This window comes from Ischnura elegans, chromosome 1, assembly GCF_921293095.1.
Source record: "Ischnura elegans chromosome 1, ioIscEleg1.1, whole genome shotgun sequence".
Classification (NCBI taxonomy): domain Eukaryota; kingdom Metazoa; phylum Arthropoda; class Insecta; order Odonata; family Coenagrionidae; genus Ischnura; species Ischnura elegans.
The window spans coordinates 82,233,853-82,253,283 of NC_060246.1; the positions used below are offsets into that span (position 1 = coordinate 82,233,853).

The 19,431-nt window shown below is 37.2% G+C and overlaps 1 protein-coding gene across 2 annotated transcripts in view; it reads left to right on the forward strand.

Annotated features, from left to right (window-relative positions):
* The window catches only part of LOC124164530 (WW domain-containing adapter protein with coiled-coil homolog), a 49,692-nt gene that overhangs the window by 23,241 nt on the left and 7,020 nt on the right, over window positions 1–19,431 (forward strand). For both annotated transcript variants that reach the window (XM_046541892.1, XM_046541900.1), the window contains 3 exons: window positions 5,347–6,222; window positions 6,338–6,513; window positions 18,875–19,002. In XM_046541892.1, coding sequence (XP_046397848.1) covers window positions 5,347–6,222; window positions 6,338–6,513; window positions 18,875–19,002 — 1,180 coding nt within the window. The remainder of the gene's footprint in view (window positions 1–5,346; window positions 6,223–6,337; window positions 6,514–18,874; window positions 19,003–19,431) is intronic.

A 19,431-nucleotide genomic window follows, 5' to 3' on the forward strand; every position in this document is an offset into this window, starting at 1 on the left:
ACTCGACTGGAGATCATAAAGAGCTACTCACACACCCCCCTATGACACAGTTTCATAATATCTGAAAAATGGAATGTAAACAATTTATAAATGATGTAATATCATTTGTGAAAATGTTTTTACAACATTATATTGTTTTCATGAGAGAATTACCGAAAGTAATACTGTATGAGACTTGTGAGTGTGATGTCTCATGGATAAATTAAGACTTCTCATATTATAATACCATATTGAACTAGGTGATTTGATTAGTGCTGTTAAAATAGCGCTCGATTTTCATGGAATGAATTGGCATCATAAATAGGGCATTGGATGTAAAGGTACTTTTGAATCTCTCAAATATAAGTATCCTAAGGATGCTCATTAAATTAACGTAGTTAATTGTAATATATGTGCTGTATGTCCACAATGCTTACATATGCATCTCAGTTATATAAGATTCATCTCTGCTGGGGTTCTTATCAATGCAATGTTAAAATTTTCAATTTAATATTATAATACAGCATAAAAATCTTACCGAGCCATTCAGGATGGGGTTAACCTGGTCTCTTGAATCAGTCCCCCCAGATCTTCCCTTTATCTGAGCTTGCGCAGGTATGGTGATTGATATGGTTTGTGAATTGCACATTAATGAATTTTAAACCCCAGCCCCCATGAAAACGATTGTGAACTGGGATAAAGCTCCCTGCAAACATGGTTTTGACGAGTCTGCTGCTAATTTATTTATGGAAACATGAAATGTTTTGGAACAAAATTCCTTGGCATAACAAGCATATTGAATTGATTTAGTTAGAATTCTGGTCAACATAAGATATAACATTAAATAGTTCATTGAAATTCTTAAAAGTTTTTCACTTTTTTTGCTGCCGGACATGATTTTTTTTAATGGAAGCATATTTGTATAACATGAAGATATTAATTAAGGGGTCATTCCATGTCAGTTCATCCAGGCATGACACCCACCGACTCGGATTTTGATGAAACTTGCCAATTTTCATCCTTCCATGCTGGAATGAAACAGTGTAAAATATTTCTTGGCTATCTCTAATACTTTTTTTTTCACGACCATTTGAAGTTTGGGTGAAACTGCAGTTTTTCAATGAATGCGGTCTCCAGAGGCACTTGTACCTCCAGAGGGAAATAATTTGTCTCAGCCATAGTTTTCATCTGATTCGTATGAAAATTTGCAGGTTTACTATAGAAGTCATGAGGATTCCAAAAACTAATTGAAAAATATCCTAAGGAATATTGGAAATTCTCTAAACTCGTATGTTTCATAAGATTTTAGAAAATTTTGCGTCAAAAACATGGTTCTATAAAACATCAAATTTTGACCTGAGGCAATATCTGAATCAAGCTAAATTATTTTTTCTAATATTCCTTAAGGTATGACCCACCACCTGTAAAAATAAAATTCATGGCTTTTTGCTTGCTTTGTTGTAAAAAAAAAATTATGCAAAAAAAATCCCTTTTCACGACTCTGGTCGTCAGTGTTGGGTCCTCCTTCAAGTGTGATGAAATGCTTGTGTTAACTGTTTTCTATATCTAAGAAAATATTTACAACATGTATCTAGTGCATAATACATTCAAAAATTCAAACATTTTTTATGTGCAGGTTGTTTTTCTCCCGATAAGAAAAATATATTTTTGAAATAGAATATTTTAAGGAATTCATAGCACTTACCCATCATTGCTGGGGAAAACTTGATTGTTGCTGTATAAAACACATCAAAATACAGGGTGCATGTCAATACAAGTTAACTTTCTCCATTTTGTATTGACAAAAAACTTCACGAATGTTTTTTACCTCATTAATGTTGTTCTACTTTGAACAAAAAGGTTTTCAAAGGACTGGATAAAGATTTCCTTCCAGAGCATGATTCAGAAGTTCTTGATAAAGCGAGTGATATGGATGTGCTAGTTGGGTTACTAAAAGAAAAACTGGTGACAGCAGGCAGTCAGCGAGAGATAATTAAGCTACTAACACTAGCTCCGACTTGGTGGAGTAGGAAAAAAGTAGCCACCGAAATTAATGTTAGTGAATATACAATTCGGCATGCTAGGGAATTCTACGAATGAAAAGCATCATAGCCATACCAGATCCAAGGAGGGGCAAAAACATAGAACAAACTGCAGTGGACTTAGTTCAGTCACTTTACCAAAATTACGAGTATTCACGCCTTATGCCAGGAATGAAAGATAAGGTCTGTCCAAAAATGTCCACAAGCAAAAGAGGTTACTTCTAAGTAACCTAAATGAGCTGTATGCAGCTTTTTAATTTGTATTCCCACTTGTAAAAATAGGGTTTTCCAAATTCTGTCTGTTGCGGCCTAAATGGTGCGTGTTGGCAGGCTCTTGATATTTTGTAATCTGTGTTTTGTGATTCTTTTATGTCTCTCTGAATCTTGACGAAACCCATGGATAATTGTATCCCTACGGAGTTAATAAAATATTATTAATATTATTATCCTCTGAAACCCATTCTGTGTGTGTCTGTGCTATCCATCAGAATGCATCACTTCTTCTCCACGGATGCTCTATAGAGGAGACCTAAAACAACCTATTTGACTGCTTGGTATGTTCCAAAGATAACATGGATTGCATGTTACGGCACTGTTCAGAATGTATGTCTGACAAACGACTGAAGGAGCATCTGAAAAGTAAATTTGAGGAATGGGACCCTGAAGATGAAGTGACATACAATGGGTGACAACAGATCGGACCCAATAAATTAGGTTAACAGTGACTCTGGATGAATACATCAATAGTCTGGTGAACAATCTGGAAAAACTTCTCCCACATTCCTTCATAAACAAATCCCAGGCGAGATACCTAAGAGAACTAAAAAATAACCTACAGCCAGATGAAGCCATTGTTTTGATGGATTTCAGAGAAAACTACCATTATGTAATACAAGATGAGGTTCAGGGTCATCACTGGAATCAGGATGGTTGTTCCCTACATCCAGCGGTAATTTATTCTCGTGGACAGCTGAAGAAAGATCTGTGTGTGTCAAGTTTGTGTGTGTTTTCTGACGATCTAGAACATGACGTAACTTTCGTATTTGAAACGCAAAAAATAGTCACTCAGTTTTTAAAGGAAAAGTTCCTTGAAGTAAAGAAAGTGCAATATTTCAGGGATGGTTGTGCCGGCCAATATAAGAACTGTAAAAACTTTATAAACCTATGCCATCATCACCTGGACTTTGACTTGCATGCTTCTTGGTCTTTTTTTTCAACTAGTCATGGGAAATCTCCATGTGATGGGATAGGTGGAACAGTTAAGTGCATTCTTACAAGAGAAAGCCTTCAGCGGGATCTGGGTAATACAATGACTTCCATTGTAAAGGTGTTTTGAGTTCTGCAAGTACAAAGTGGATAAAATTTCATTTTACGTTTTAAAAAAAGAACAATTATCAATGATTCGGCAACAATTAGAAACTCGCTGGTACCTTGTAAAAACAATCCCAGGTACTCGTAGCTACCATTCTTATATACATTATTGCGACAAAAAAAATTAGCTTTGATACCACATACAGTTCTGTCCACAATTTCTTGACAAAGCCAAGTTGGGAAGAAATTTTAACAAAAACTTGTCCAAATTCTTTTGTGGCCTGCTTGTATGACAATCACTGGTTTTTTGGGCTACTTATGTCAAAGGATGTTGATCCATGTGATATAAAAGTGAAATTCTTTATCATTTTACTGGCCAAAAGAGAAAGAAGATATTTGCAATGTTCCTGTAAATAATGTCATTTGTTACGTGGAAACTCCTACCACAAGAGGCTCAGGACGAATGTATTACTTCTCGGAGAAAGACATTGAACGTGTGAACCAACGGCTGTTGGATTTAAAAGGAAAACTTGGAGTTACCACTACTGGGAAAAAAATGTAACTCTAGTGTAACTGAAATATTAGCTTTCTCAGAGATAGGCCTTAGTGAAGACCTTGGATACTATCCTATTGAACTACAAATTGATGCACAGACAAAAGTGACTATATATTGTGATTGTTCATTTATAAGTTGTGCAACATTAATGAAGTAAAACACATTCGTGAAGTTTTTTGTCAATACAAAATGGAGAAAGTTAACTTGTATTGACATGCACCCTGTATTTTGATGTGTTTTATACAGCAACAATCAAGTTTTCCCCAGCAATGATGGGTAAGTGCTATGAATTCCTTAAAATATTCTATTTCAAAAATATATTTTTCTTATCGGGAGAAAAACAACCTGCACATAAAAAATGTTTGAATTTTTGAATGTATTATGCACTAGATACATGTTGTAAATATTTTCTTAGATATAGAAAACAGTTAACACAAGCATTTCATCACACTTGAAGGAGGACCCAACACTGACGACCAGAGTCGTGAAAAGGGATTTTTTTTGCATAATTTTTTTTTTACAACAAAGCAAGCAAAAAGCCATGAATTTTATTTTTACAGGTGGTGGGTCATACCTTAAGGAATATTAGAAAAAATAATTTAGCTTGATTCAGATATTGCCTCAGGTCAAAATTTGATGTTTTATAGAACCATGTTTTTGACGCAAAATTTTCTAAAATCTTATGAAACATACGAGTTTAGAGAATTTCCAATATTCCTTAGGATATTTTTCAATTAGTTTTTGGAATCCTCATGACTTCTATAGTAAACCTGCAAATTTTCATACGAATCAGATGAAAACTATGGCTGAGACAAATTATTTCCCTCTGGAGGTACAAGTGCCTCTGGAGACCGCATTCATTGAAAAACTGCAGTTTCACCCACACTTCAAATGGTCGTGAAAAAAAAAGTATTAGAGATAGCCAAGAAATATTTTACACTGTTTCATTCCAGCATGGAAGGATGAAAATTGGCAAGTTTCATCAAAATCCGAGTCGGTGGGTGTCATGCCTGGATGAACTGACATGGAATGACCCTAAGATAATGCATCTTAAAATTGTAAGAGTGATGACAATGTAACTAGAAGAAAGAAGCATCCAAACCCTCTCCTGCATCTCATGATAATTTTATACATTCCATTTCTGTGACATTTTAAACTACCAGTACTGAAATGGTAACTTTAAAAATCTATCTAACCTCATCATCATTGATATGAATCCCTATGTTTGTTGTTGTTTGCACACACAACTTAATCTACTGCTGATAATTATTACGTAGAGTGCAAGCATTGTATTTTTGCACTCAGAGTAGGGGCTTACTGGCAACCTATCGTATAGCTCTTCATTCTTTTCATGACATTGGTGATTTTTTGAGTGAATTACTTACATTTACCTGCTTAAAAAAGTTTTCTTTTATTCCATTTGTGTAAATGTAGGCTAATATGGACTTAATTTTGTAGAATCCCAAGCTCAGGACATGGATATATCACCAGGCGACAGCACTCCAACGTCAGAAACATCGTACAGCCATACGCCAACTAGTGGTGCAGCAGACATCGCCCAAGGAAGTGCAGGAGTTGGAACTACCGGTAACCCTCCCCTTCTCCTGGCTGCTGCGCTGCCACGGTTGATCTCCCACCCATCTACTCCAACTTCATCTTCTTCGACGCCTTCCTCTTCTGCAACTGTGGTCACAGCATCCACGTCTTCATCATCTGCATCTGCCTCTTCTCACCCTCGACCATTGGGATTTCCTCCTCCCATCAAATCTGTAGCCTCAACCAACACCCTCATAACTCAAACTCCCCAGCTCCAGTCTCAAGCTCAGACAGGCTCCCAACCGCCATGCACCCTTGTGAGCTCCCAGCAAGCAGCTCAAAGGTCTCCATCCACTCCCAATGTGGTGGCAGCAATGCAAGTGGCTGGGAGTCAAGTGCCGGGGCCAGGTCTGCCCATGCCCTCCTCCACCCCTGGTCCTCCAGTGTCCTTAGCTAGCTTACCTCGCCTGTTGTCCCAGATAACAGGGGGTAAGGGGCTTGAACAATCTGAGCTGTCGCCACAAAAGGCATTGCAGACTATACAAACTGCACTCCTGCTGTCTAGGCAGGTGTCTTTAGACCCTAATAGTGTGGGTGGTGGAGGAACAGGTTGCTATGATGGTGGGGGAATTGGGAGTGCTGGGCAGTCAGTTTCATCTGTTAGCCAACAGCCACAGTCATCTAGGTTATCACTTCAACCTCTTAAAGTGGATACATCCAACTCAACCAATACCATTGGAGAGGGACCTCCTACGCCTACTCATTCTGAGAGTCAAGATTGTGTAGATGCTAGGAAAGGTAAGTGGTGTCTTTTTCTTTTCTACATTTTAAAGCATGGCATTAAGAATGTAGTATAAATTTGACATGGCATACATTTTTTTAAATGAGTTCAACTAAGTGTGTTACATTTCAGTTAGTAGCCCTCCTAGCAGCCTAAGTTCCCTGCAAAACTTGGCCCAGGCAGGAGGCAGTTCGCTTCATGCCTTAAGGCCTCAGGGTCCACACATCACACCAAGCCTAGCAAACTACTACCGTGATGACTTGGTTAATCATGTGCGAGGCTGGCCAGCAGATGTTTTAGAGAAACAGGTGATTACCCATTTAATTCTCCTCAATATTCCTGTGCTTGAAATCATTATTCAGTACATTAATGGCCAATCAAGATCAAATATTTATATACGACAGTAAATTTCACGTGATTATTTGTTTTCCTCTAGTGCTTTATTGTTTTGAAATCTTTTCAATTATACCATGATTATTCAATGTGTTTTTATTTTTTTTTAGCCTGTATTATTAAGAATTTATTTATATACGGGTTTATTTCATTTTTTCATAGTTAGCAATTTCATGATGTTTCTCTAATTGATTGATTTCATCATGTATAAAATTTGCTGAATCGCTTCATACTGACTTGTTGTTTTGACCATGTCTCTTCAAATATTTGTTCATTTAAGTGTATATTATTAATTGCCTATTTCAGTGGAGAACTTAATTAACTATCAAGTAGGGGCATTGAATTTTTGTGTTCTGACATTACCTGATGGCACAAAAATTTCTTGGTTCTACCAAAATACGTGTTTTGGCTCTATTTTGCGATTTGCAAGAAAACATTTTACCATTCTCTAAGATAATACCTGTTAGCTTAACATTTTTAGGTAGTTTTGTAACTCGGCCAAGGGATCATCCTTTTAAGGCCCTAGTTGATGCTCTTTTAGTATAGGGTAGTTTCCTTCATCAAAGAAAACGAAATGCATAGATTGTGATTAGTTACCCACCATTAGTGTATTCATAATATACAAATTATTTGGTTTTAGAAATACCGGTTTAGTCGAATGGCAATGGTCAATTTTATCCTCATTTGAAAAAGACCAGATTGGCGCCCATGCGATGCCAATCCACGTGACGTCACAGGGACCTAGTTTCTATACGAGTAGATAGGAGTTTTACATCGTCTGAGATTACCAATACATGCATGAGGCAGAGAGCTCAGGGATACATCTCTTGATAATCACCTATTCAAACTGTCTATAGTTGAGAGTCTCCTTCGTTTGATAAGGTATTAATAATCCTTATTTAAGCCAAGCGCTACCAGCTAGCAGGGTACTCCGCTACCTGCTAGCATCCTGCGTCGTATCAGCGCTCAAAGCCTCGCCCCTAGGTCACCTCACTTGCGGCAGCGGGAATCAGAACGACGTCACACGGAGTTTTCCCGGCATTCATACTTAGCCGTCGCGTTTTCGCGCGCTTGAAAATTTTCACTTTTCATTTAATCGCGAAAAATAGATATCGTCATTTAAAAATCTAAAAGCGTGAAGTACGTGCTCCAGGAGTAATAATCTTTCGATTTAGGCAATAAAAAAATAATAGGAAACCACCCTATTATATGCTACATTAATCATTAACATCTATGCTTGTTTATTCATTTATTGTCTAAAGTTACTTATGCCATGAAAAACAACTTGAAAATATCAGTTTTTTGATCTGAACTCTTTACAGCAACGTCTGCCATAGCCTTCAAATTAATTTTTAATTATAAAAAAAAATGGATTATACAAATGGAAGTGAAGTCCTTTTTTTTTTCAAAAAAATTTATTTCAATTTATATATGAAAGCAGAGCTGATGTATGGTAATTCTGGTAGATTTGTACTGTGCTGTGAATTAGAAGACAAAAATTTCTCTTGGTTATTCCTAAGCATAGGCATCATCAATCAATAGATTGGTATGGCACTACTCTCCGCTCAATTCTCCTGGCAGTTAGTCTTTTAACAGTTAGTACTTCTGTTTTACAGCCTTCATCACCTGCTCTATTTATTTAATCCAAGGCAGTCTATGCCATTCTTCCTTCACACCTGTCCTTCAACAATAATTCTCATCAGGTCATCATGTCTCATGTTGTGGCCGATTAAATTGTCTATTTAAATTGCCGATTAAATCTTCTATTCAAGGCTCTGTAAATACTTTCCTCCTACTCTTATAACTTCCTCATTGTCTACATGATCTGTGCAATTGAAATTCATCATTCTTCAGTAGCATCTTGATTTCTCTGCTGCTATCATCATCCATGCCTCACTCCCATAAATAAGTATATTCTAATGAACTTGTTCCTTACTTCAACGCTTTTATCCCCAGTTTTCTAGGGACTTGTCTTTTTGAGAAATGCACTCTTCACTTGGGCTATTGTATTACAGTAGACACGTTAATACGAACAACGTTATTACGAAGTTCTCATTGTTACGAAGCAAATAGTTGGTCCCGATGAAAAGGCCTATCCAAGCCATAGTAAAAGAAATGTTATTACGAAATTTTCGTTTTTACAAAATTTTCGTTTTTATGAAATTTTCGTTTTTATGAAATTTTCGTTTTTATGAAATAACAAAACTCAGTCCCGGTCCTGGCGATTACAAAATGAACTTTGTTACGAAGTTCCACAGATAAGCAACAGCATCTAGGTGGATATTCAGTACACTAAGTTTCAATAATTGCATCACGTTTAAGTTCTTCTCGTGTACTGTTCCCAAGAGCCTCAATTATGGTTCTTAATTCAGTTTACACGCAACATCATATAATGAGCTTCATTCCTGTGGAGTCATGGTGATACCCTCAACTGGGCACAACATAAGGTGCACCGAAATAAGCCTGATCCGCCAAAACAAACCCTTTCTTCGAATCACCAAAACAAGTGATTCTTCATCATCATCCTCGGGGTCCTTCACGCTCGTCGTTTCTTCCGTTCTTCATGGAACCCTTTGTAGGCTTTTTCCTTTCTTACGTGGCAGCCTTGCCCCCTACCCCCACCTAGACCATTCTGCCTATCATTGGACAACGCGGCGGCGGCATTGTAGGTTTATCAACTTAGGAACAAGGTCTTGGAATGTATCCAGTTCGTATATTGGATTTACTGTATTCGGGAAGATATCAACCCTTGATTGCATTGTGCTGCATTCTTCTGTTGAGATACTGAAACGAATTTTCCTGTTTATATGTAATTCTGCGTACTATAATTGCGTTTATTAAATTCTTTTTTTTCCGGCAATTCCTAAAGAAACGTTTATACGAACTTTATTATTATGAACGTCCGGTTTTTCGGCCCCGTGAACTTCGTAATAATGAGAGTCTACTGTATTTCCTTCTTGCATCATCAATCACAGGCCACTGGCCCACCCAAGTGTCAGAGCTCCTTCACATCCTCAAGTTAATGGTTTACTAGTTTAAGGTTTATCACAGACACTTCTCTTCTACTGCAAACCAATATCTTAGGTCTTCTTTGCATTGATTTTCAGCCTTTACGAGGCCATTGTTTATTCCCTATTAAAAAAATTTCTCCTTGTGTCTGTCTCTGCTATGTCATAGATAAATTGCAGTGTGCTAAGAAGGATTCATCCCAGTGAACTGATGCGATGAATCTTTCATGGTCTCAGTCAGGTTCTCCATTTCTGCTAACATTTCAATTGAGAAGTATTCTTCAAAGGTATTCAATTTAAATGTCTGCAGATATGGTAAGCCTGACTCCGTCAGAAGCCTAAGAAAGAGTCATCAAGCAGCATGATAATTTTTTCACTGTGGATTTTTACTCCTGGTATTTTCTTCCTTATTTCCTCTCTAATTTCATTGTTTGCTTTCTAAGTGAAAACATGAGAATTTCTATCAGGATTTCAAGTATTGCCTTCCAAAACCCACTATGAAAACCTTACCTTGAGTCCACAAACTCAAAATGAGTGTTAATTTGTTCTCCACTCTCTTTGATATGAGCAGTTTAAGGGCCAATATTGCTTCCTCTTTTCCCTAAATTAGAATTTGTCTTCATTCAAAACTCCCATGCTTTCTGTCATTATTATCGTGTAGGTTAATCCTTGTCAATATCTTTAACGTACATATGTTTTAATGATTATGGTCCTAAAATCTTTCCACTTCTCCAAACTCTACTTTTTGGTAATTGGAATGATTATGCTCTTGTCATTCCCTAGGTATATTTCATGTTGTTGATATTTTGCAGACGGTTTTGTTGAGGTGAGTAAACATTATCTCCCCTGCATTTTTATAAGCCCTGCAGGAACAATTCTCTCATCCAGGTGCATTATCATCTATAGTTCAGACATTGTAGCATTAAATTTTAATTGGAGCTCCCTTATTATCCTTTTTGACTTCACTTTCCTCCTAAATTATGTTCAATTCAAGTTTATTTCTGCATTGTAACTTCCGGCAGTTTATCCCATCTCATCACATTCATTCAGAATATTTCCGTCTTGCTCCTGTGAAGATCTTGGGCTCCGATCATTTAAGGGTACCTTTCATTCCTGTAGGCAGCTTCTATAATGGTAACAAATACAGTGGAACTTGTTTATTACATTTCTGAAGGGACCACAAAAAATGAACGTACTAACCAGGAAAACGTGCTAACGAGGAAAGTAAATATGCCTCGTATAGTGCAATTTCCATTAGCGCAATTACGATATAGAGCAAATTCGTTCGTCAGGGAAACATGGCAATGCAGTGTAGCCTAATCAAAAAACTTAAATGCTCTCATGATAAAACGTGTACTTGCACTAAGTACATATGAAATTGTTATCATTTTACGCATATGAATAGTATTGCTTGCTTCAAATCTTTTTTGTTTATATATTAATGGAAATCCATTGCTGTGCAATGGCCAAAAGCATTGCTCGTCATTGGGTCCAGAGAGCCAGCCTACCAAAGTAATTTATCTCGTCTCCTTAACAGAATGACAATAGTTAATGTAGGTCATTAATTAAGCGTGGAGATAGTGGAAATGAGTTTTTTTAAGCTATACGGTTTGAGACGTAATTTTTGCCGTCATAGGTTATCAAGCGATTGACTTCCAGGTAGAGGGTCTACGCTAAAGCCTTCAAGGTCATCGGTATTCACGGGGGAGAAATGGAGTGGTGGCCGAGTTGCGTATGAATAGCATCAACACATAAAAGGGTCCCCTATAGAGTCTCAAATATGATGGCTTCATTCCCTCCCAGCAGTCTAAGGACCTCTGCATCTCAGGAATACAGGTCAGCAGTAGAAGATGATTTCGATAAAGCCATGCAGATTAAAAACCAAGAGAAAAATGGCAAAAAATAAGAATACGGGTAGAAAAATCAAGGAATTATCAAGAAAAACCATAAACCTAGAGGAGAAATTGAAAGAGGTCAATTGCTTTGAAAATGGAGAGCGTCAAAGCGATATTGCGCGGAAGTTTTAACTCATGATGCCTTATTTTGAATAAAGATGAAATTAAAACATAAGTGACCTCAGCTGCACCAACTTCAAACAAGCGGTCAGCACATACAGAAAGTTCATTGTGAATCTGTACAAAAAGACGAGGGTGGTAATCGCTCTGAGACGAGTGAGGGAATGGGGCTCCGGGGTAGGAAAAAAAATACCGGCTCTTCTAGCTCCATTTCCAAAGTGGTATGGGGTTCTTTGATACGTCGCATATTATCCTATATTCTTTATATTTCAAAACCCATAAGACTTCTATAAACTGCAAAGATATACTCTTATAGGGTGGACACAGTGAAGCAAAATCATATCGCATGGGCATAAATGAATTTTATTAGGTCTTCATTTTTAGTATTGAGATACATAAAAGTATAGACAATGTAAACATTAAAAAGCGGAGTTTGTCCATATCAGAAAAAATATTTAAAACAACCAGCAAAAGAATGCAGCGTTCAAGATTTTTTGTGATAACTTCCATGATAATGGGTTGAATCTAGCAAAACACAGTGAGAAATAAAGATAATAGATGTCTTTACACTTATCAAGCAGAAAACTTGTAAATAAAGGTTAACTTTGAAAGACAGTAACAAAAAATAATGCAGGGCCTCTGTGGCGCCGTAAATCCAACGATGTAACGAAATTCGTAAATCCATATGAGGGTTAACCCTAATATGGTGTAACAATTAATTTCGAGTGTTATGTGAGTTGAGTCAGAGAATGTTGATGTGACAGTTGGTGGGAGTGGAACAATGAGGCAAGTGATGGTGGATGGAAATTGTTGTGAACGGCAAGGAGGGGGAGTGGGATTGTAATAATCATGGTGTGTGGATGTGTTTTTTGCTCCCGAGTTTCAAATTATAAAACTTGTTTATAAAATGTAGTAAAATTTTTGTCAAGTTAGAAGTGGAAAATAATAATACGTTACAACGGACAACATATTTTTCTGACGTAATCAGACAAGGTGAGACTGTTGGACTCTTTTAACTTATACTTTTCATTTAAACTATTAAGTAATGAAAAATATTAATTTTCACATCACTTCATATTTATTTTACACTAAAGAATCATTTGACGTAAAATGTATTATTTTTTGTTAAACAAAAGGATTACATTGCTTCTAATTTCACACATAGTCAACCATCGAGTCCAGTAGACTCTTTTGACTATTTTTTTCTGTTTTAACAACATAAAAAGACAAAATATTTATCTTCACGTGTACATTTTGGTTATTTGACAATAAATTGACAATTCAAACCAAATATTTGTTAATTGCACATTACTTTTTACATTTCATGCAAACAATACTTTTTCTACTGTTTTTGCTACAAACATGCCTACAACATATATGACAAAATTGTTTTTTCATAATACGTTAGTTGTAGGACGCATGAAACATCTCTATTTCTTCTATGGTATTTCATTGGTTGAATTATTTTCTACCTCGGCATAAAAAACCGAAATTGCTGCTTGAGTCAGTCGCTGGAGACGTTGCAGTGAGCGAGATTAGATCCGTGCTTTTAGGGGTCCTTCTTCAAGGCTAAGGATGAATATTCGCCTCTTATTGAGCTTATTTTTATCCCAATCTGGATTGAGTGAGCACCATATTACATATGCTGCAACTCCACAAATATCTAATGTAAGGATGAGTCGGTTCTTAAATTTCTTCGGCTCTCGGTACCGGTCCGGTTCTTCCCCTTTGGTTCTCGATACTCGGTTCCAAAGATGAACTTAAAAATTACGTATTAATTTAGCTTAACTTAGCGGGAAAGCTCTGTAAAATAAACCTAAGATCGTCTCCAGAATTTTATATGCCAAGTAAAAAAGATTAAATAACACATTGATCAGATTGCATTATCAACCAATATGTCACATTACATCAGACAACATAGTTCTTTCTCCAGGTTATGATTTAAAAAATTTATGATTTTTACCCTATCTAGGTTTATCTATTCTTTTTTTTTTGGCAGAAATATTGCCTGCAGTAATACTACTGGTGTTCACTGAAAACAATAGTGGTCATTGTTGATTTTGAAGGGCCGCACTAATATACTTGGAGCACAGTTTACATACTGCGTAGCATCAGGATCAATAGTGAAACTCCCCCAACATCTGACGATGTCATCCGTTAATTTGTTGTAACCTGTGAGTCAGTTCAAAATATATATATTGTATTCTGAGATGTGATTTAAATTGTTACTTTAATTGACGACTTATTCGCATGCTTCACTGTCACTGTTCTTATTACCTCAACAATAAACTGCTCAACACGCCAGTACAGGGACACCATGGATAAACTAAGCGGCTGTGAGCTAATGCAAAATTGTAATGCAGTGTTGCATTCTGCAGGATAACACTTTTCGATGCCGTGCATAGGTTTATCAACTTACAAACAAGTTCTTGGATTGCATCTTACTCGTATGTCGAAGAATTACTGTATATGTACCTGATACAATCATAAGACCACTTTCAAGCGAGGCGATTTTCCACCGGCCGCTGTTCACGGCACAACACACGTTGCAGAGTGTTGTCTCATCTGAAAGCCGCCTGAATTTCATGTGAACGACTGCCAGCGAAAATTCGTTCCATCTGAAAGCGGTTTCAATGTAGCATTGGGTGCGGTGGCTCTGTGGTACTTTTTTGACGCCCTAGACGGCCAGTCGCCGGGCTGGATGAAATGTGAGCCGTGCTGTCAACGGCACGAATCGACTCGTTTGAAGACCCAATGGGAAATTAAAAGACCATGCCATGCTGTGGACGGCAGCAGGTGAAAAGTTAGCTCGTTTGAAAGTGGCCGTGGCTACGGCAATGTAACCAAGTTGGAGAGAGGAACAAACTGACGATCCCCGAAATGCGCGTGGTAGCCAGCAACTCTCAAAAGAAAAAAAGTGGATGCCATGTAATTGGAAAGTAATATATGCATTTTTAAATATTTTTTTCCACTTTTTGGCCTTGAATGTGCTGCAGACCATATCGGCTTTGGGTGCCAAATTCAAATCCTCGCAACCATTCCAAGGCGGTTCCAAAGTACAGACTCAATGCGATCGGTTCTCAATACCGGTTCCACAAGCCAAGAACCTGCAGAACCGAGAACCAGGAACTGGAACCGACCCATCTCTTATCTAATCCTTTCATTAGGTATACGAATAGCCAGCGATTAGTTTTTATTTTGCTCGTGTATTCATGAACAAGTTGGTCCAAGGAATCTACTCCTCCCATTGTTTCATTGTACAGTAGAACTTGTTTTGTACTCTTCTGAAGGGACCACAAAAATTGTACATGCTATCCAGGAAAACGAGCTAACCAGGCAAGTAGATAGTAGCAGTCGGGGTAATTGCACTCCGTGGAAACGCTGTCATAATTACTGTTACTTTCCAAAGTTCTCTACTTTCATCCTAACAAAAGGATTTCTTTTTCGCTAATGCATGACATCCTGCCAAGAAAAAAAAACAGGAAAATATTTTATGAATGAACACAGCTCCGGTGTAATGAAATAAAAATCAAAAACTAGTTTTCTGTAGTGTAAATGTATTATGCAGAAACTACCTTGAAATACAATAAGCTCAAGCTCCGGCAGTCACTGGAAGTAAGGAACCAATGACAGCAATCTTCTTACTTCAAGGATGAGCGGACCAGAGAAAATGAAGCAAATTACATAAGCACTCAAAAGTGAAATATAAAACCGCAAGGATAAAGTGCAATGATAATTTTAAAATCACTACATACCACATAAAACGCAGTCTTCAAATTGTAGCAGGAATGATTTCTTCACATCTCGATCACAGTACAGTAAGGAAATGTGGCATGCAAAGAGCTCGGTAGCAAAATGACCAGACTCTGTAACATGGTCTCTTTTGTAGATGTCTGTAGAGTACGAAGAATTGACAGTCGAAAAAAAAAGTAACCCAAAGTAGAAAAAAATACATTATTCATGGAGACAATGTCTGCGTACAAGAAATGAAAATGGGAAGAGAAAATTTATTAATTCATATAAACTCCCATCAAAACAGGCGGATTAGAGTCCCTGTCCAACCCAAGCATGTGTAATGATGACTGTCCTCAATAATCCCAAAGGGATCCCAAATATTGTCACCACGCTATGAAGCATATGCCAGTATTTGAGCAAAACATTTCAAATTCATGCACCTTTTTATGGTAGTGTTTTTCTTCACACTGTGGCAAAATTAGCATTTTACGTCTAATTTACAAAAGAATGAGTCAAGGCATGAAGAAAATCAGACATCATCTAAGCATGTATTATGATGTTGTAAAAGTATAAACAGTAAATTATTTACCATGATCTGGTTACATTATTTTAAAAAAAGTGATTCAATAAAATCAGTACTCTCAGAAGCGGTGAAGGATATGTAAGCACAGAAGAAAGTAAGGAGCATCATGAGTCCCACAGACTCACCATGCCTGAATTTGTGGGAATCCAGGTAAAAACTGTTTTTCTAAGTTACTTTAATTTTGAAAGAAGTTTGAATTACTCTAATTTATAGGAAATATACAATTAGAAGAAGTCAAAAATTTACGCCACGCTGGCATTTCAATAACATAATAAAATTCTCAGAAATGTTATGCGATGAGTCTGAGAGACTCACCTTGCCCATATTAGGGTTAGCCCTTATAGTTCCAGTGTACAGATCTATTGGCCCAGGGTTATGTGCAAAGAGTGACCCTGGCCGATCCATCAGCGGGGTTTTGTTTTTTACTCTTTAGCCTTGTATTTTTTGTGCTTCATGTAGCTTTTGTCACTGTTTTTAGTATCGGTCATGCATAACCGTAGGTATTGAGAACATATTTTTTTTTCAAAATAGCTTCGTAAATGCATATTAGGCTTTGTATAAATTTTTAAGTGCAAGCCTACAAATTCATCATAAAAGCTGTGGCATTCTTCAGCGTATAAGGCTAAAAAAGGTTGTCACTTAAGGCCCAGCGCACACGGTGTGACTGTTTTACAACTACCGTTGCAAACCAGTAGCATCTGAAACCAGTTTGCAACTGAAACAAAACTTCTGTCCGCACATGGGTGTACTGGCAAAGGGCTTGTTGTCAATCAGTTGCGTCTATTGTGCAATCAGTGGAGTGTTTAATAATTTAGTGCAGTACGTGTTTTAAGGCCTTGGCATCATAAGGCATCTGGGTACCTAGAAAGGGTAACACCTGAATTATGGCAAAATTAAATATGTAATATCTTCATTTACCTGGCAAACCCAATTCAACAGACACCTCTTTCCATGCTTTCTCCGTCACATCATTCCTTGAATATCCTGGCAGTTTGTAGTTTTACAGAACTTCTTGCTTCTCCACTTCTCCAGCGAGCTTCATCTTCATCTACATAGTACCCTGCTAGCCACCTCCAGGGTGCTTGGCAGGGAGTGACAAATCACCAACATGCAGCATGCAAGAGGACCGCCACATGCACACCGCATGGTCATAGAAATATTAAGCATGCTAGCAAAATATACATGCTTATTCATAAAAAAAACTTGCTAATAGTTAGAAGTTCCTTGATCAAATACATGCAAGGTTAGAACTATGAAAAAAAACATGCAATGAGTGATCCTAGCGAGGGACGCCATTAATCCTATCAATTGAGACAACGTTGCTATCCTTAATAGTACGAGGCAAGAATAACATTTTAAATCTCTGTTTTTCAGTCTTCACAAAGCTCTTTTATTTTATTCTCATGATCATGTCTACTATAGTACCTTGAGTTGTAGTAATGTTGAGTTCTTGATCATTCATTTTGAGATCAACACTATATGGCCGTCAAAATACCACCAAAATAGTATGTGGTCTCGTGCAACTGAATTCTGCAACGAAACTGCAGCCGCGGGCCCACGGTTGTATGTGACTGGTTGCAGACTGGTTTGAGATCATCAAAAACCAGTTGAGTCGTGTGCGCCTCCCCACTCCAATACATTGTCGAGGTCACAAAACAGTGGCGCACGCAACTGGTTTGCAACCGCAGTTTGCAACAGTCATACCGTGTGCGCTAGGCCTTAAGTGACAACCTTTTTAGCCTTATACACTGAAGAATGCCTCAGCTTAAAAGGTTTATACGCTTGAAATTAACCTGTATTCTAATGATTTATCAACTGATGTCAAAATGACTCCAGCTGACGTTTCAGCTAAACAGAAAGCCTAAGGTGTGGTCATGTTAACCTGTGGAAAATTCTGTGTCAAAATCTGAAGAAAAAAGTTAAATAATCTATCAAATCTGTTTTAAGGCTCAAGTTGAAGCATTAGTTCACTCCTTATGATACGTAAGTTGTTTCATTGGTTGTACTCTTTTTCTTCAAAATTTAAAAATGAGAATGAACATATATCTGTATGCCCATATTTCCATTATACTGCAACTGGTGTATTCCATGGCTTGAAATCAGTCTTCACTATCTCCACCGTGGCATGCAATTATTGCATCCAATTACAAAGGAACTATTTTAATTATTATAACCCATGTTTTATTAGTTAATAGTAGTTTTCTGCTAGTTATTACTCACTTGGTCTATTATTTGTTCAGAGAATGAGACATGTAGGCCATTCCTTCAATTCAAGTTATCAGCATTTTGGTCTATACTACAGGGATGTTTTACCTTCAAGATAATGGCTGGTTTTTATGAGTGAAGGGTTTTTGGCTTTGAAGAATCTATTATCTATATTTTAAAAGTGTTTCAATAAATTTATTGTTCTCACTTAGGTATGAAATGTTCTCACTTTGGTATTCTGTTCTGAGGGCAAGCAGGACTACATTGCACCTGAAGCCATTTTATTTGATGTTTTCCATTAGAAATGAGCCAAGGCATTTGTAGATATTTGTGCCGTTCTGACCTTCCCTTGTACTTCAAGAGCAGGCTAAGGTTTTTGGAGTTTTAAGCTGTTCAGGAGTACATTTGCCAAAGAAAGAGACATGCTGAGGTCAGCTTGGGGTAGAAGTATTTGACTCTCTGTCATGTCATGTGCTTCCACCATTATGTAGAATTTTTGGCTGTATTCTGTGAGGATGCAGAGCAAACAATTTAATGGGCTTTAACTCTAAGTGGTTAATAAAAATTGGGCTGATAAGATACAAAGGTATTTTGTGAATCGTTAAAATCATTTTCTAAGTACATAGCCACAAATTCTATTATATTTTTGACTTGTCATTTAATATTTCTTTATGAGATCAATGAAATGTTTCTTCAAGCAACTGAATGCATAACTTCCAATCCTTTCCAGGCACAGAAACTCAGTGAAGAAGCACATACCTTGGGAAGTCTTCAATGCACCAAAGTTTCAGCTGAACTGAAGACAGCTCGCTCACTTGTCAGGCTGACTGAAATCCAAGCAACTTTGCAGGAGCAAAGGTAATTTTTTGTTGTAAGAATAGTAAGTAGGTGTACATTAGGATTTCGTTAATACGAACAATGATATCACGAAGCTCTCATTATGACAAAGTAAATCATTGGTCTCAATGGAAAGACCAATCCAATCTATAGTAAAAGAAATGTTCTTACGAAGTTATGATCCCCAGTACCGATCCTGGCAGTTTTTATTATGAGCTAATAAAAAGAACTTTATTATGAAGTTCCACGATTAAGCAAAGGCATTTAGGAAGATATACTTTATAATGATTGCGCTAAGTTTAAGTCCTCGTGCTCTGTGCCCAAAAGCATCAATTATGATTCTTTCTTCAGTGAGAGATACTTGAGTATGCACGCAACAACATATAATAAGCTTCATTCCTGTGGCATCATGGTGACCCACTCATTACCGCTCGTTAATTGGACGTACAT